The sequence below is a fragment of the Oncorhynchus keta genome, chromosome 25, assembly GCF_023373465.1.
Source record: "Oncorhynchus keta strain PuntledgeMale-10-30-2019 chromosome 25, Oket_V2, whole genome shotgun sequence".
NCBI lineage: Eukaryota > Metazoa > Chordata > Actinopteri > Salmoniformes > Salmonidae > Oncorhynchus > Oncorhynchus keta.
In genome coordinates, this window is record NC_068445.1 from 24,317,728 (window position 1) to 24,333,790 (window position 16,063).

The following is a 16,063-nucleotide window of genomic DNA, read 5'->3' on the forward strand; positions in this document are numbered from 1 at the left end:
TATAAGTTATATTCTTTAAGAATCAAAATGGGTAAATATCATTCATTTATAAGTTTAAAAAAATGTATGTAGTAACTGCAGATTGCCACTTTAACTGATTAAATCCCCAGTGCAAACACACACACACACACACACACACAAATGCACGCATACAGACAGAACACACACACACAGATGCACGCATACAGACAGAACACACACACAGCGTACCGGAATGGGGTAGAAGTCTGCGCTGTGTTTGTTCTCATCCTCATACTTTGCCCCTTCTCCTCCCTCCATCGACATAGAGGTGGTATTCTTCCCCACGCCCATTCCTCTATCTTCCTCCTCTTCCCTCGGTCCTCCCGTCTCTCGCTCTGGTAGAAACACTGCAGATTTATCCTTCAGCTCCCTTACATGGTCCAGGACTGTGTCATCTACTGAGAGAGAGAGAGAGGGAGAGAGAGAGAGATAAAAGATGGATCATTTACTACACAACTTTCCTGAGTCTGCTCTTGATGTCACCCAGACTACAGTAGGTACTGTACCAGGTAGACTATGCTAGAAAATGCCCACTGGGTCAAAAGCTCCACGCGGGTGTGTGGATGGAGAGCAGGGTTGGGCTTAAAGCTGAGTTTGGTTTAAAGCGGAGTTTACAGATAGACAGCTGTCTGGTCCTGGTTCCAGAGCCCCAGACCTGAGGGATCAGTATCTGCACAGTCACCATCTCTTCACCCCAGACTGGATCATGAGCAGAGATCAGATGTGATCCAGGACTGTGGAGAGACCTGATACTGGGATGGGCCTGGGAGACCCCGAAGGAGTTCCAAATGGCACCCTGTTCCATATACACTGCACTACTTTTGACCAGAGCTCTATGGGCCCTGCTCAAACGTAGTGCACTATAAAGAGAATAAGGTGTAACTTGGGACGCAGCCCCAGATGTATACACTCATACAGTATGCTGTCAGGTATCGATGAGAAACAGGGCAGAGGATGGGGGATGATGGAAGAGAAAGAGAGAGGGGCAAGGTGGAAAGGAGAACAGAGTCGACAGTTACAATAGGTGAGCAGAGAGAGGGAAGGATGGAGGAGGAGATTGAGGGATAGACTGAGGAGGGAAAGAGGGACGAGGGTGAGAAGGGATAAAAGCGGGAGGAAGAGGTGTGAGAGGGAGGTCAGTTTGTTGGTCTCAGGCGTTGTTGTGTTATTTCTGGTGTCATGTCAACTCCATTTTATGTAAGACAATGCCTTGGGCTCAGTCTAGCCCTGTGACTAGTCCCGGTCTCACCCCTACTCTAACACAAGACCTTTGGCTGTGTCTATCCCTGCATGTTATCTTTCACTATCTTTCTAAACTTGTACAAGGCCTTCTGTCAGACTTAACCTTCCTCTCAACACCCTCTCCCCAGCTTTAAAAATGACAGATTAAACCTACTCTCCAGAGAACATTTTAGTCTAGGAGTAAGCAAAGTCCAACTCCAGTCTCCTTTCCAATTTATCACCAAAAGGCACATCTCAATACGTGACCAAGGGGGAAGGCCGATGACAGAGGACACCAACTCTTTGAATGGCCTACACCATGAAGTTTGTACTTGTCCCCAACTTGTTGGCCGGAGTGAGTCTTCAATCTAGTTCTGAGAAACCAGCCCTGAGCTGCCCCCTTTCCCCACCTTTATTATACACCAACCCTTCTCCCATCCTCCCCTCTTCTTCCCCCCTCCCTACTTCCTTCATGTGGAGTGTTGGATAATGTGTGAAGTACCTAGTTGACATCACCCTCACCCCCCCCCCTCCTGTTTTCTAACCCCCCTCATCCCTGGTAGGTGTTAAATGTTGGTAAGTGAAGTACCTAGTTGACACATCCCATCGCTCCTGTCGAGCTGGGCAGCGGGGTGCATCTGTGTGGAAGGGGTGAAAGAGGGAGAGGATGGGGCAGGTGGGAGAAGCGAGAGATGAGAGAGAGAGAGAGAGAGAGAAGAGAGCTGGGGGGGGGGGGGCAGGTGAGGGGTAAGGGGGCAAGATATTTGTTAATGTGACAGCCAACATTCATTAACCGCTCATCAGTTTAGGTAATTCATGAGATTGATTGGTTTCTAGCCTCTGTCCCTCCCTCTCCAGCTATAGACCTATCACACAGGCACACCTTTTTGTGACATGGAAATAATATGTCCTAACAGGCTGTCTGTCCTACAGTGGCAGTCTGTCCCATAGTAAACTACAGTGGTGTATGTAGTTGTCCCATAGTTTCTCACAAATACCGCTGTGGCCTAACACAGCTCTGTTTCCCCCGTGTGTGTGCGTGTGCGAGCCATGGAGGTGGAGGAGAGTCTGTGTTGACAACATTCCATCCACCTGCTCCTCTGTTTGGTAGCACATCACTCCCCAACTTGTGTGAGGGAGAGTGAGGGAGAGTTAATTCAGTGTTCATTCATGTCAGAGGAAGAGGCGAAGCGAGAGCATTTGCTCTGCCCAAAATCTGTCCACATGAGATCAGCTCTTTTGGTCTATGGAGAGTGTAGAATTACATGAGGCTTATATGATAAACAGAAGTTTTGTAATGTTTAGGCTGTTACAAAAGTACTGATAAGTGGATGCACGTGGCATTCCGGCAATTACTTAGTTGTGCCTGTTGTTCATACGCGTATCTGTCCTCTCATTGACTAGAATGTCTCACCTGATCCACCTGCCTTCAAATCATTGAGGACATGAATTTCAATTGTCGATATAATAGATAATCATTGTTCATGTTGTCTTATTAGGTGACAATAGCACATTGTGTGAGTAGTTATTTTAATGTCAGCAATAGTCACAAAATCATTTTTTATTTTTATTTTTTATTTCACCTTTATTTAACCAGGTAGGCTAGTTGAGAACAAGTTCTCATTTGCAATTGCGACCTGGCCAAGATAAAGCAAAGCAGTTCGACAGATACAACGACACAGAGTTACACATGGAGTAAAACAAACATACAGTCAATAATACAGTATAAACAAGTCTATATACAATGTGAGCAAATTAGGTGAGAAGGGAGGTAAAGGCAAAGAGGCCTTGGTGGCAAAGTAAATACAATATAGCAAGTAAAACACTGGAATGGTAGTTTTGCAATGGAAGAATGTGCAAAGTAGAAATAAAAATAATGGGGTGCAAAGGAGCAAAATAAATTAATTAATTAAATACAGTTGGGAAAGAGGTAGTTGTTTGGGCTAAATTATAGGTGGGCTATGTACAGGTGCAGTAATCTGTAAGATGCTCTGACAGTTGGTGCTTAAAGCTAGTGAGGGAGATAAGTGTTTCCATTTTCATTTTCAGAGATTTTTGTAGTTTGTTCCAGTCATTGGCAGCAGAGGACTGGAAGGAGAGGCGGCCAAAGAAAGAACTGGTTTTGGGGGTGATCAGTGAGATATACCTGTTGGAGCGCGTGCTACAGGTGGGAGTTGCTATGGTGACCAGCGAGCTGAGATAAGGGGGGACTTTACCTAGCAGGGTCTTGTAGATGACATGGAGCCAGTGGGTTTGGCGACGAGTATGAAGCGAGGGCCAGCCAACGAGAGCGTACAGGTCGCAATGGTGGGTAGTATATGGGGCTTTGGTGACAAAACGGATTGCACTGTGATAGACTGCATCCAATTTGTTGAGTAGGGTATTGGAGGCTATTTTGTAAATGACATCGCCAAAGTCGAGGATTGGTAGGATGGTCAGTTTTACAAGGGTATGTTTGGCAGCATGAGTGAAGGATGCTTTGTTGCGAAATAGGAAGCCAATTCTAGATTTAACTTTGGATTGGAGATGTTTGATATGGGTCTGGAAGGAGAGTTTACAGTCTAACCAGACACCTAAGTATTTGTAGTTGTCCACGTATTCTAAGTCAGAGCCGTCCAGAGTAGTGATGTTGGACAGGCGGGTAGGTGCAGGTAGCGATCGGTTGAAGAGCATGCATTTAGTTTTACTTGTATTTAAGAGCAATTGGAGGCCACGGAAGGAGAGTTGTATGGCATTGAAGCTTGCCTGGAGGGTTGTTAACACAGTGTCCAAAGAAGGGCCGGAAGTATACAGAATGGTGTCGTCTGCGTAGAGGTGGATCAGGGACTCACCAGCAGCAAGAGCGACCTCATTGATGTATACAGAGAAGAGTCGGTCCAAGAATTGAACCCTGTGACACCCCCATAGACACTGCCAGAGGTCCGGACAGCAGACCCTCCGATTTGACACACTGAACTCTATCAGAGAAGTAGTTGGTGAACCAGGCGAGGCAATCATTTGAGAAACCAAGGCTGCCGAGTCTGCCGATGAGGATGTGGTGAAATAAGCCAATAAACACTAACCAGAACAGCAATGGACAAGACATATTGACATTAAGGAGAGGCATCCTTAGTCGAGTGATCAAAAGAGTCCAGTGAGTGGGGTGGTTGGTTTGGGGGTCACGGCGATTTAGACAGCTAGCCAGGACATCGGTAGCAAGCTAGCATAGGATGGAGGTCTGTTGTTAGCCACCTCTTGCGTTCCGTCAGTAGATTAGTGGGGTTCCGTGTGGTAGAGGGGATTAGTCCAAATCACACAAAAAAAACACAAAAAAACAATAGATATAGTTATAGAGGCCCAAGAAGAAACATAATAATAATAAAAATAAATAAATTGTCCGATTGTCTATTCTGAGAGCAGCCGGTAAGACAGCTAACAGTTAGCAGGCCGCAGATGGGCGTTCAGGTAACGTCGCGACGGAGGAGCCAGCCGGATCTCCTTCGGGTAGATAACGTCGGCAGTCCAGTTGTGAAGGCCCGGTGGGGCTCCGCGTAGGCGGTAAAACGGGTCCGGATAGGTGACTGCAACCCAGGAGTGATTGACGGAGCTCAGGAGTGATTGACGGAGCTGGCTAGCTCCGGAGTAATTGATGTTTGCTCCGGAATCGACCAGAGCAGATAGACACACGGATAGCAGCTAGCTAGCTGTGAGATCCGGGAATGAATGTCCAGAGAGCAGTTGAAATCCAAGGACATGGAGAGAAAAATTGGTCCGGTATGTTCCGTTCCGAGCCGCTGATAGAGGAAATTATGGTTGAAATGACTAATTATGTATACATTCCAATCAGAACTGACTAGTCCAAATGCTATAATGTACTGTACATGTGAATTTTCTCTCTTGCTCCCTTTCCCAATTGTATATAATGTAGTCAGGAGTTTAGTAACAATGAAGGTCTGTTCCTTAGTTCATTCAGTTGTACAAATCTCCAGGTGGTGGTAACTGGCCATCTCCAGATTGTCGAGAATGTTGATTTATACTGACTGGCCTTGACTTCGTGCTGATAACGCGAAGGCTCAAGAGCTAGGGGGCCCCTCTGCTTGTGAAATAGAACGTTTGGAAAATGCTGACGTCATTTTCAGTTTATAACCTGTGGAAATGTGTGTATGCATTTAGTACTCTCTTGTAATAAACGCTGTTTACCTTTGGCTTTTAAGACTGGTCTCAATCTACTTCATGCATAATTAATGAACTTACAACTCATTAATGAATTAGAAATGAGTGCGAATTGATTTTGGCAATAAAACATACAGGAATTTAGAATTCCTCTATCACCGCGCTGCACAAAACTGGCGATAGATTTGAGCTAAAGGATAGCTGATGACCACAAACCGTGGTTAGCTGAATACTAACGATTTGCCAGTAAAGAAGCTAACTAGCTTCTGAACTAGCTTCTAGCTAGCTCCTGGCTAGCTTCTGGTTAGTTTCTGGCTAGCTTCTTGGAGTTTCTGGCTAGCTTCTTGCTAGCTTCTTGGAGGATTGCAGATTTGAGGTAAATAATACTTATTTATAAATATAAATTGGTGAGGCGGGTTGCAGGAGAGTGTTTTGAAGATGAGTTGATGGAAAATAAAATGTATGTGAAAAAAAGTTGTAAATATACATACATACATACATACATACATACATACATACATACATACATACATACATACATACATACATACATACATACATACATACATACATACATACATACATACATACATACATACATACATACATACATACATACATACATACATACATACATACATACATACATACATACATACATACATACATACATACATACATACATACATACATACATACAGGACACGACAAGATGAGGACAAAAGATGTCTGAACTGCTATGCCATCTCGGGTAAGAGATCTATGAGAGAGATGTATGTGTCAGGGTCTACAGACAATCACAGATTACAAAGGGAAAACCAGAAATGTTGCGGACACTGACGTCTTGCTCCCAGACAAGCTAAAACGCCTGCTTTGAGGATAACAGTGTCACCGACACGGCCCGCTCCCAAGGACTGTGGGCTCTCCTTCTCCGTGGCCGACGTGACTAAGACGTGTTAACCCCCGCAAGGCTGCTGGCCCAGATGGCATCTCTAGCCGCATCCTCAGGGCATGCGCAGACCAGCTGGCTGAAGTGTTAACAGAAATATTCCATCTCTCCCTATCCCAGTCTGCTGTCCCCACTTGCTTCAAGATGGCCACTATTGTTCCTGTACCCAAGAAAGCAAAGGTAACTGAACTAAATTACTATTAATCCGTAGCACTCACTTCTGTCATCATGAAGTGCTTTGAAAGGCTGGTTAAGAATAAATCACCCCTACCTTACCTGACACCGTAGAACCACTTCAATTTGCATACGGCCCCAATAGATCCACAGACAATGCAATCGCCATCACACTGCACAATTCCATTTGGACAAGAGGAATACCTATGCAAAAATGGTGTTCATTGACTATAGCTCAGCCTTCAACAGCCCTGATTCTGAACCCCGACCTGTGTAACTGGGTACTAGACATCCTGATGGGCCGCCCCCAGATGGTGAAGGTAGGAAACAACACCTCCACTTTGCTGATCCTCAACACCGGGGCCCCACAAGGGTGCGTGCTCAGCCCCTTCCTGTACTCCCTGGTCACCCATGACTGCATATTAACGGGTCCACAGTGGAGAAGGTGATAAGCTTCAAGTTCCTTGGTGAAAACACCACTGAATCTGAAAAAGGTCCACCAACTCAGGTGAAGAAGAGGCAACATCACCTCTTCAACCTCAGGAGGCTGTAGAAATTTGGCTTGGCCCCCAAGACACTCAAACTTTTACAAATGCACAATTGAGAGTATCCTGTTGGACTGTATCACCGCCTGGTATGGCAACTGCACCACCTGCAAATGCAGGGCTCTCCAGAGGGTGGTGCACACTGCCTGCCCTCCAGGACACATACAGCACTCGATGTCACAGGAAGGCCAAAAAGATCATCAAGGACATCATCCACCCGAACCACGGCCTGTTCACCCCGCTACCCATCCAGAAGGCGAGTTCAGTACAGGGGCATCAAAGCTGGGACATCTTAAAACCTCTTAAGGATCGGCCCCTTTTTTTTCTTCCAATTTTCGCCTAAAATGGCATACCCAAATCTAACTGTCGCTCAGGCCCTGAAGCAAGGATATGCATATTCTTGGTACCATTTGAAAGGAAGTTTTGAAGTATGTGGAAATGTGAAAGAAATGTAGGAGAATGTAACACATTAAATCTGGTAAAAGATAATACAAATCATTTTTTTGTATTTTTTTTTTGTACCATCATCTTTGAAATGCAAGAGAAAGTCCATAATATATTATCTAAATTGTAACTGGGCTGGAATTTTGGCCACTAGAGGACTGCAGTGTATGTGCAAAGTATTAGATTTATCCAATGAACCATTGCATTTCTGTTCAAAATGTTGTATCAAGACTGCCCAAATGTGCCTAATTTCTTTATTTATAACTTTATGTTCAAAATGGTGTACTCTCCTCAAACAATAGCATGTTATTCTTTCACTGTAATAACTACTGTAAATTGGACAATGCAGTTAGACTAACAAGAATGTAAGCGTTCTGCCAATATCAGATATGTGTATGTCCTGGGAAATGTTCTTGTTACTTACAACCTCATGCTAATCGCATTAACCTACATTAGCTCAACCGTCCCGCAGGGGACCCACCAATCCTGAAGACGATTTAAGGCCATCAGACTGTTAAATAGCAATCAGTAGCCAGCTACCACCTGGTTACTCAACCCTGCAACTTAGAGGCTGCTGCCCTATATACATAGATAAGGAATCACTGGTCACTTTAATAATGTTTACATACTGCTTTACTCATTTCATATGTATATACTGTATTCTATTCTAGTGTATTTTAAAGTCAATGTCACTCCAACATTGCTCATCCTAATGTTTATATATTTCTTAATTCCATTCTTTTACTTTTAGATGTGTGTCTATTGCTGTGAATTGTTAGATACTACTGCACTGCTGAAGCTAGGAACACAAGCATTTCGCTACACCCGCAAATACAGTTGAAGTCGGACGTTTACATACACTTAGGTTGGAGTCATTAAAACTAATTTACTAATTTTTCAAACCACTCCACAAATTTCTTGTTAACGAACTATAGTTTTGGCAAGTGGGTTAGGACATCTACTTTTTGCATGACACAAGTCATTTTTCCAACAATTGTTTACAGACAGATTATTTCACCGTAATCACAATTCCAGTGCGTCAAAAGTTTACATACACTAAGTTGACTGTGCCTTTAAACAGCTTGGAAAATTCCAGAAAATTATATCATGGCTTTAGAAGCTTCTGATAGGATAATTGACATCATTTGAGTCAATTGGAGGTGCACCTGTGGATGTATTTCAAGGCATACCTTCAAACTCAGTGCCTCTTTGCTTGACATCATGGGAAAATCTAAAGAAATCAGCCAAGACCTCAGAATTTTTTTTTTTTTAGACCTCCACAAGTCTGGTTCATCCTTGGAAGCAATTTCCAAACGCCTGAAGTACCACATTCATCTGTACAAACAATAGTATGCAAGTATAAACACCATGGGACCACGCAACCGTCATACTGCTCAGGAAGGAGACGCGTTCGGTCTCCTAGAGATGAATGTACGTTGGTGTGAAAAGTGCAAATCAATCCCAAAACAACAGCAAAGGACCGTGTGAAGATGCTGGAGGAAACGGGTACAGAAGTATCTATATCCACAGTAAAACGAGTCCTATATCGATATAACCTGAAAGGCCGCTCAGCAAGGAAGAAGCCACTGCTCCAAAATCTCAATTTAAAAAAAGACAGACTACGGTTTGCAACTGCACATGGGGACAAAGATTGTACTTTTTGGACAAATATCCTCTGGTCTGATGAAACAGAAATAGAACTGTTTGGCCATAATGACCATCGTTATGTTTGGAGGAAAAACTGGGAGGCTTGCTAGCCGAAGAACACCATCCCAACCGTGAAGCACGGGGGTGGCAGCATCATGTTGTGGGGGTGCTTCGCTGCAGGAGGGACTGATGCACTTCACAAAATAGATGGGATCATGAGTATGGAAAATTATGTGGATATATTGAAGCAACATCTCAAGACATCAGTCAGGAAGATAAAGCTTGGTCGCAAATGTGTCTTCCAAATGGACAATGAGCCCAAAGACTACTTCAACATTGTCAAGGTATTGGAGTGGCCATCAAAGCTCTGACCTCAATCCTATAGAAAATTTAGGGCAGAACTGAAAAAGCTTGTGCAAGCTAGGAGGCCTTACAAACCAGACTCAGTTACACCAGCTCTGTCAGGAAGAATGGGCCAAAATTCACCCAATTTATTGTGGGAAGATTGTGGAAGGCTACCCGAAACATTTGACCCAAGTTAAACAATTTAAAGGCAATGCTACCAAATACTAATTGAGTGTATGTAAACTTCTGACCCACTGAGAATGTGATGAAGGAAATAAAATCACTGTACTTTTATTCTGACATTTCACATACTTGGTGATCTTAACTGACCTAAGACAGGGAATTTTTATTAGGATTACAAGTCAGGAATTGTGAAAAACTGAGTTTAAATGTATTTGACTAAGGTGTATGTAAACTTCAGACTTCAAATGTATGTGTATGTGACCAGTAATGATTTTGAAGAGACATTTGTATCGCTAACTGTAACCCTACCCAGAATACCCTGGGTTGACAGTGCTGGCTCCTAACCTGGACTGTGTTACACTGATGTAAGATTCCACTGGAGGAGGAAAACAATCCCTGCCAACCAGATGTGTGTGTGTGTCTATTAGAGCTCGGCTCCGGGCGGCCGAGCGGAAATGGAGGAAAACTCGCCTCCCTGCGGACCTGGCATCCTTTCACTCCCTCCTCTCTACATTTTCCTCCCCTGTCTCTGCTGCTAAAGCCACTTTCTACCACTCTAAATTCCAAGCATCTGCCTCTAACCCTAGGAAGCTCTTTGCCACCTTCTCCTCCCTCCTGAATCCTCCTCCCCCTCCCCCCTCCTCCCTCTCTGCAGATGACTTCGTCAACCAATTTGAAAAGAAGGTCGACGACATCCGATCCTCGTTTGCTAAGTCAAACGACACCGCTGGTTCTGCTCACACTGCCCTACCCTGTGCTCTGACCTCTTTCTCCCCTCTCTCTCCAGATGAAATCTCGCGTCTTGTGACGGCCGGCCGCCCAACAACCTGCCCGCTTGACCCTATCCCCTCCTCTCTTCTCCAGACCATTTCCGGAGACCTTCTCCCTTACCTCACCTCGCTCATCAACTCATCCCTGACCGCTGGCTACGTCCCTTCCGTCTTCAAGAGAGCGAGAGTTGCACCCCTTCTGAAAAAAACCTACACTCGATCCCTCCGATGTCAACAACTACAGACCAGTATCCCTTCTTTCTTTTCTCTCCAAAACTCTTGAACGCGCCGTCCTTGGCCAGCTCTCCCGCTATCTCTCTCAGAATGACCTTCTTGATCCAAATCAGTCAGGTTTCAAGACTAGTCATTCAACTGAGACTGCTCTTCTCTGTATCACAGAGGCGCTCCGCACCGCTAAAGCTAACCCTCTCTCCTCTGCTCTCATCCTTCTAGACCTATCGGCTGCCTTCGATACTGTGAACCATCAGATCCTCCTCTCCACCCTCTCCGAGTTGGGCATCTCCGGCGCGGCCCACGCTTGGATTGCGTCCTACCTGACAGGTCGCTCCTACCAGGTGGCGTGGCGAGAATCTGTCTCCTCACCACTGGTGTCCCCCAGGGCTCTGTTCTAGGCCCTCTCCTATTCTCGCTATACACCAAGTCACTTGGCTCTGTCATAACCTCACATGGTCTCTCCTATCATTGCTATGCAGACGACACACAATTAATCTTCTCCTTTCCCCAGTCTGATGACCAGGTGGCGAATCGCATCTCTGCATGTCTGGCAGACATATCAGTGTGGATGACGGATCACCACCTCAAGCTGAACCTCGGCAAGACGGAGCTGCTCTTCCTCCCGGGGAAGGACTGCCCGTTCCATGATCTCGCCATCACGGTTGACAACTCCATTGTGTCCTCCTCCCAGAGCGCTAAGAACCTTGGCGTGATCCTGGACAACACCCTGTCGTTCTCAACTAACATCAAGGCGGTGGCCCGTTCCTGTAGGTTCATGCTCTACAACATCCGCAGAGTACGACCCTGCCTCACACAGGAAGCGGCGCAGGTCCTAATCCAGGCACTTGTCATCTCCCGTCTGGATTACTGCAACTCGCTGTTTGCTGGGCTCCCTGCCTGTGCCATTAAACCCCTACAACTCATCCAGAACGCTGCAGCCCGTCTGGTGTTCAACCTTCCCAAGTTCTCTCACGTCACCCCGCTCCTCCGCTCTCTCCACTGGCTTCCAGTTGAAGCTCGCATCCGCTACAAGACCATGGTGCTTGCCTACGGAGCTGTGAGGGGAACGGCACCTCTACACCCAAACAAGGGCACTGCGTTCATCCACCTCTGGCCTGCTCGCCTCCCTACCACTGAGGAAGTACAGTTCCCGCTCAGCCCAGTCAAAACTGTTCGCTGCTCTGGCCCCCCAATGGTGGAACAAACTCCCTCACGACGCCAGGACAGCGGAGTCAATCACCACCTTCCGGAGACACCTGAAACCCCACCTCTTTAAGGAATACCTAGGATAGGATAAGTAATCCTTCTCACCCCCCCCCCCCTAAAAGATTTAGATGCACTATTGTAAAGTGGCTGTTCCACTGGATGTCATAAGGTGAATGCACCAATTTGTACGTCGCTCTGGATAAGAGCGTCTGCTAAATGACTTAAATGTAAATGTAAATTCCTATCGCGATACATATACTGAATTGATGCAATAACGATAAATAGAACAATAAGTTTACAACATTAAGTTTTTTAATGAGCTTTTAAAACTACTAGTTTGATGGTTGTAGCCATCAATTGTCACATTTTTTTTTTAAGTATCACTCATACTAGCAAATTTATTTAATTTCAAACTTTACATTTCTTTAGTATAGGCTACTTATTGTAATGAACGATATCAGCAAAATGCCTGCGATAAGTGATTGATATAGTCGGTGTCGATCATTTTCGGATTATCGCCACCAGCTCTAGTGTGTGTGTCCCAGTCCACCAGATGTGTGTCCAGAGTTAAGCATGGCCAAGACTTCGCAAGAAAGATACATCTGTACACACCTCCTGGTATCAATACTTTATTATTGAAGTTAGGCAGCTGACAATACAAAACAATACACTGTTGTATCATGGCACATTCAGAGATAGATCACATTTGGTATCTAATCACTTCAAATACTAATCAAGGGTTTAGTGAAACATTCAACGACTGGCTGGAGGTTTATAAAAAAATGGATTGGAAAAGACTTAGAGTAGCAAGAAAAAGTGAGAGAACCTTTTGGAATTACCTCGATTTCTGCATAAATTGGTCATAAAAATTGGTCTGTTCTTCACCTAGGTCACAACAGACAAACCGTGTGCTTAAACTAATACCACACAAGTTATTGTATTTTTGGTCTTTGAATGCATATTGAATGCATATTTACCAATTTATGCAGAAATTCAGGTAATTCCAAAGGGTTTTCTTGCCACTGTATGCTTATATGGAAAGAGAGACGGAGGGATTTCTATTCTATCAGCTGAAAGGTCTCAAAGATGTCATGACCTCATAATCTGGTGTCATTATAATCTACACATTAAAAGACTGGGAAGCAGCCATGCACTCCTGAGTCCCTCAAAATATATTTGATTATTATTAACTTTGGCATGAGAACTCAGAGAATGGAGAGGACTCTGAAATATCATCCAGCGTCTCCACTTAAACAGGTTGAAATCTCCTCCCACTCAGGCATGCAGGCACGCACACACAGAATCCCTCAAATCCTCACATACAGACAAATGGGTCCTGGCTGTGTTTTTGTCTAGGCCAGAAATACATAATGCTGACTCACTTATGCTTTCTGTCTACACTGGCAGATAATGGAAGCATGAAGTCTTAACCCCTACACCAGGGGTTCAAACTTTTTCACTAAGGGCCCTCCATCCAGCATTGGGGAACATCTCGTGCACGCCCTGCATGCGCCTCGTCTATTTCTATGGGCACAAGTATTGTTTATTTTATTTAACGAGCATTGTTCATGACAAACTGGCACACCCCTCGTTGGTGGAGCGAATTTTGCCATTTTAAAGCTTATTTCCTGCACATTTTCTTGCAATTCCATACATTTTGCAACGTCTAATGTGTATTAATGTGATATGAGTGAGAATAATAATTATATTTGGCCCCCAAAAAAAACGTTAGCCGACATGGGCTAGTTGATCTGGACATTTGACAAGTTAGAAATAGCTCTCTAAGGTATGCAATGACTAAGATGACAAGAGGAACTAATGACGCACTACCAAATATCGAAATTGCACCTTGTACATTCTACTATTACAACATTCAAGAGTACATTTAAAGCTGGACTGATAAACTTTTGGCACTCCCCCCTTGCCGACCCCTCCCGCCACAGTTTGGGAACCACTGCCCCATACACTTACTTAGATTATGGAACTCCACATTGTCTGTTGCAGACAGGGCATGTTAAGTCACCTATGAAAGGCAGAACCTTTTATTTATAAGGGTCAAGGATCAATAGGGCATTGGCCTGGAGAGGTCAGAGGCCACCGAACCATGCTGTGGTGTGTATGTATGCGTTGTATAATGGATGGGGGCTGTCCTTTCTCTTTGTCAGCCTCAAAAGCTTCAAAACCCACAACCCCCTACACCCACACCACCGCTGAGCTCCCAGTGAAAACAGAATTGCTGTGGCAGGCTTCACCAGCAACAAGAGACCGACAATAGAAGACATTGCCACCTGCTCCAGAAAAGCATGGGCGCACTTCTTCTCAGGAATAATTTTAAAACACCCATTCGTTTTAGCAACAGAAACACACAGTTTGAATTAAACAAGACTACAACACTTCTTGTATGTACTGCTGGTGGAGACACTCAATGCTCTTAACCTTTGAGATACAGAACAGAGGCAAGACGGCCAACTCTCTCTCCTTTGTTGAAAATTCTGACAAATCTACATGCAAGCAGTTGTAGAGAATAGCAGCGTGACAGAGAGTGGCATTGTGACACCTCCATCCTTACAGGGGATAAGAGCTATTGGCTGTAAATCCCTCTGGTCCTTTCCATTACAGTAGCTGGTGTTGCGGTTTTATTAGTTGACTCTGTCGGGGGGGCAGTATTTAACCACAATAGACCCCGACTGTCACCGACTCAGAGTCTGGGAATGAAAGAATACCAACACCCCAGGAAGGCCTATTAAACTATGTTAATGCTCCACTGCTATACAGCCCATCACAAAGAGCTTAAATACTAATAAAACATGACTTGGTTTAAACCATCTATACAGTACACCTGCAACAAAAGCCGTTAAATACTAAAGAAAGACAGCGGGCAGAAAGGGTGTGTGTGGTCTACTGTGACAGAGCAGCTATCCATGGAATCCAAGCCCATATAGTACAGTACACACTAGGGCTGGGCTATAAATCAATAATTAGAGGTAATTACTTCCCTCAATAACAATATAAAAACATTTAGATACATTTTTAATAATGTCGATATAGAATAATAAGGTACAGCAGTCCATTTCACCTCTGACGCAGCAGGAACGTGTGGAGAAGTGACTATGTGCGTGGAGAGGAACACACCCACAAACCACTTAGCACCTTGAGTGATGGAGTAGCCACTATTAACCACGAAAAATGAGTGATGTAGGTGAAAGGTGGCAATGATAGCCATGGAGAAGGACCAGCTTCCAACAAAGAAATTACTGATAAAAAAGGGTTAAACTGTTTCAGTAATTTGGAAGTGGTTTGGCTTTTTGAAATCCAACAAAGAGCAGAGCAATGTTCGGTGCAAATTGTGCCGTAGACAGGTGGCTACAAAGTCTGGTAATACGACAAACCGGTTTCACCATCTGAAGCAAAATCACTCTGTGGAACATGCAGAAAGTTTGAGTTAGCTCCACGTTATTGATAAATGCCTCTCAAGCACCAGTCAATCTAGGGATGTTTGCACAAAGCAGTCAACACCGACAGCGTATATGCCCTACGAGCAAACATCAAAAAGACACCATAATGCTATTAAGCATTGCATTGCTAAGGACATGCTACCAATTAACAGTCGAAAAGGAAGGTTTCAAGAGGCCTATCAAGGTAATTTACCCCCGATACGTGCTCCCTGGCCACAAACACGTCGCTCACGCAGCACTGCCTGAACTCTACGCCGAGTGTAGGGAAACATTGGAGGAACAGCTCAAAAATACATATTTTGCTATTACTACTGATCTGTGGTCAAGTCGCACGTCAGAGCCTTATATTAGCCTCACTATATTGACAAAGACTGGACCCTTCTAAATAAATGCCTTCAAAACATCACTCTCCCGACGACCACATGGGTGAAACTATAGCAGAAGGGATCATTGACGCTCACCTACTTTCTATTTATTTGACCTTTATTTAACTAGTCAAGTCAGTTAAGAACAAATTATTATTTACAATGACGACCCAGTGGGTTAACTGCCTTGTTCAGGGGCAGAACAACAGATTTTTACCTCATCAGTTCGGGGATTCGATCTAGCGACCTTTCGGTTACTGGTCCGACGCTCTAACCACTAGGCTACCTGGCACTCCTGGGGACTCAGTCAAGACAGACAGGTCTGCATTAAAACGGATAGTGGTGCGAACAT

General features: G+C 44.5%; 1 protein-coding gene across 5 annotated transcripts in view; it reads right to left on the reverse strand.

The window, feature by feature from the left end:
- The window catches only part of LOC118371624 (solute carrier family 23 member 2-like), a 73,073-nt gene that overhangs the window by 29,039 nt on the left and 27,971 nt on the right, over positions 1–16,063 (reverse strand). For 2 of the 5 annotated variants that reach the window (XM_052478999.1, XM_035757161.2), the window contains exon 2: positions 211–419. In XM_052478999.1, coding sequence (XP_052334959.1) covers positions 211–419 — 209 coding nt within the window. Of the gene's footprint in view, positions 1–210; positions 420–1,831; positions 1,965–16,063 lie in introns of all 5 variants that reach the window. The other 3 variants (XM_035757160.2, XM_052478998.1, XM_035757162.2) reach the window with 3 other exon arrangements.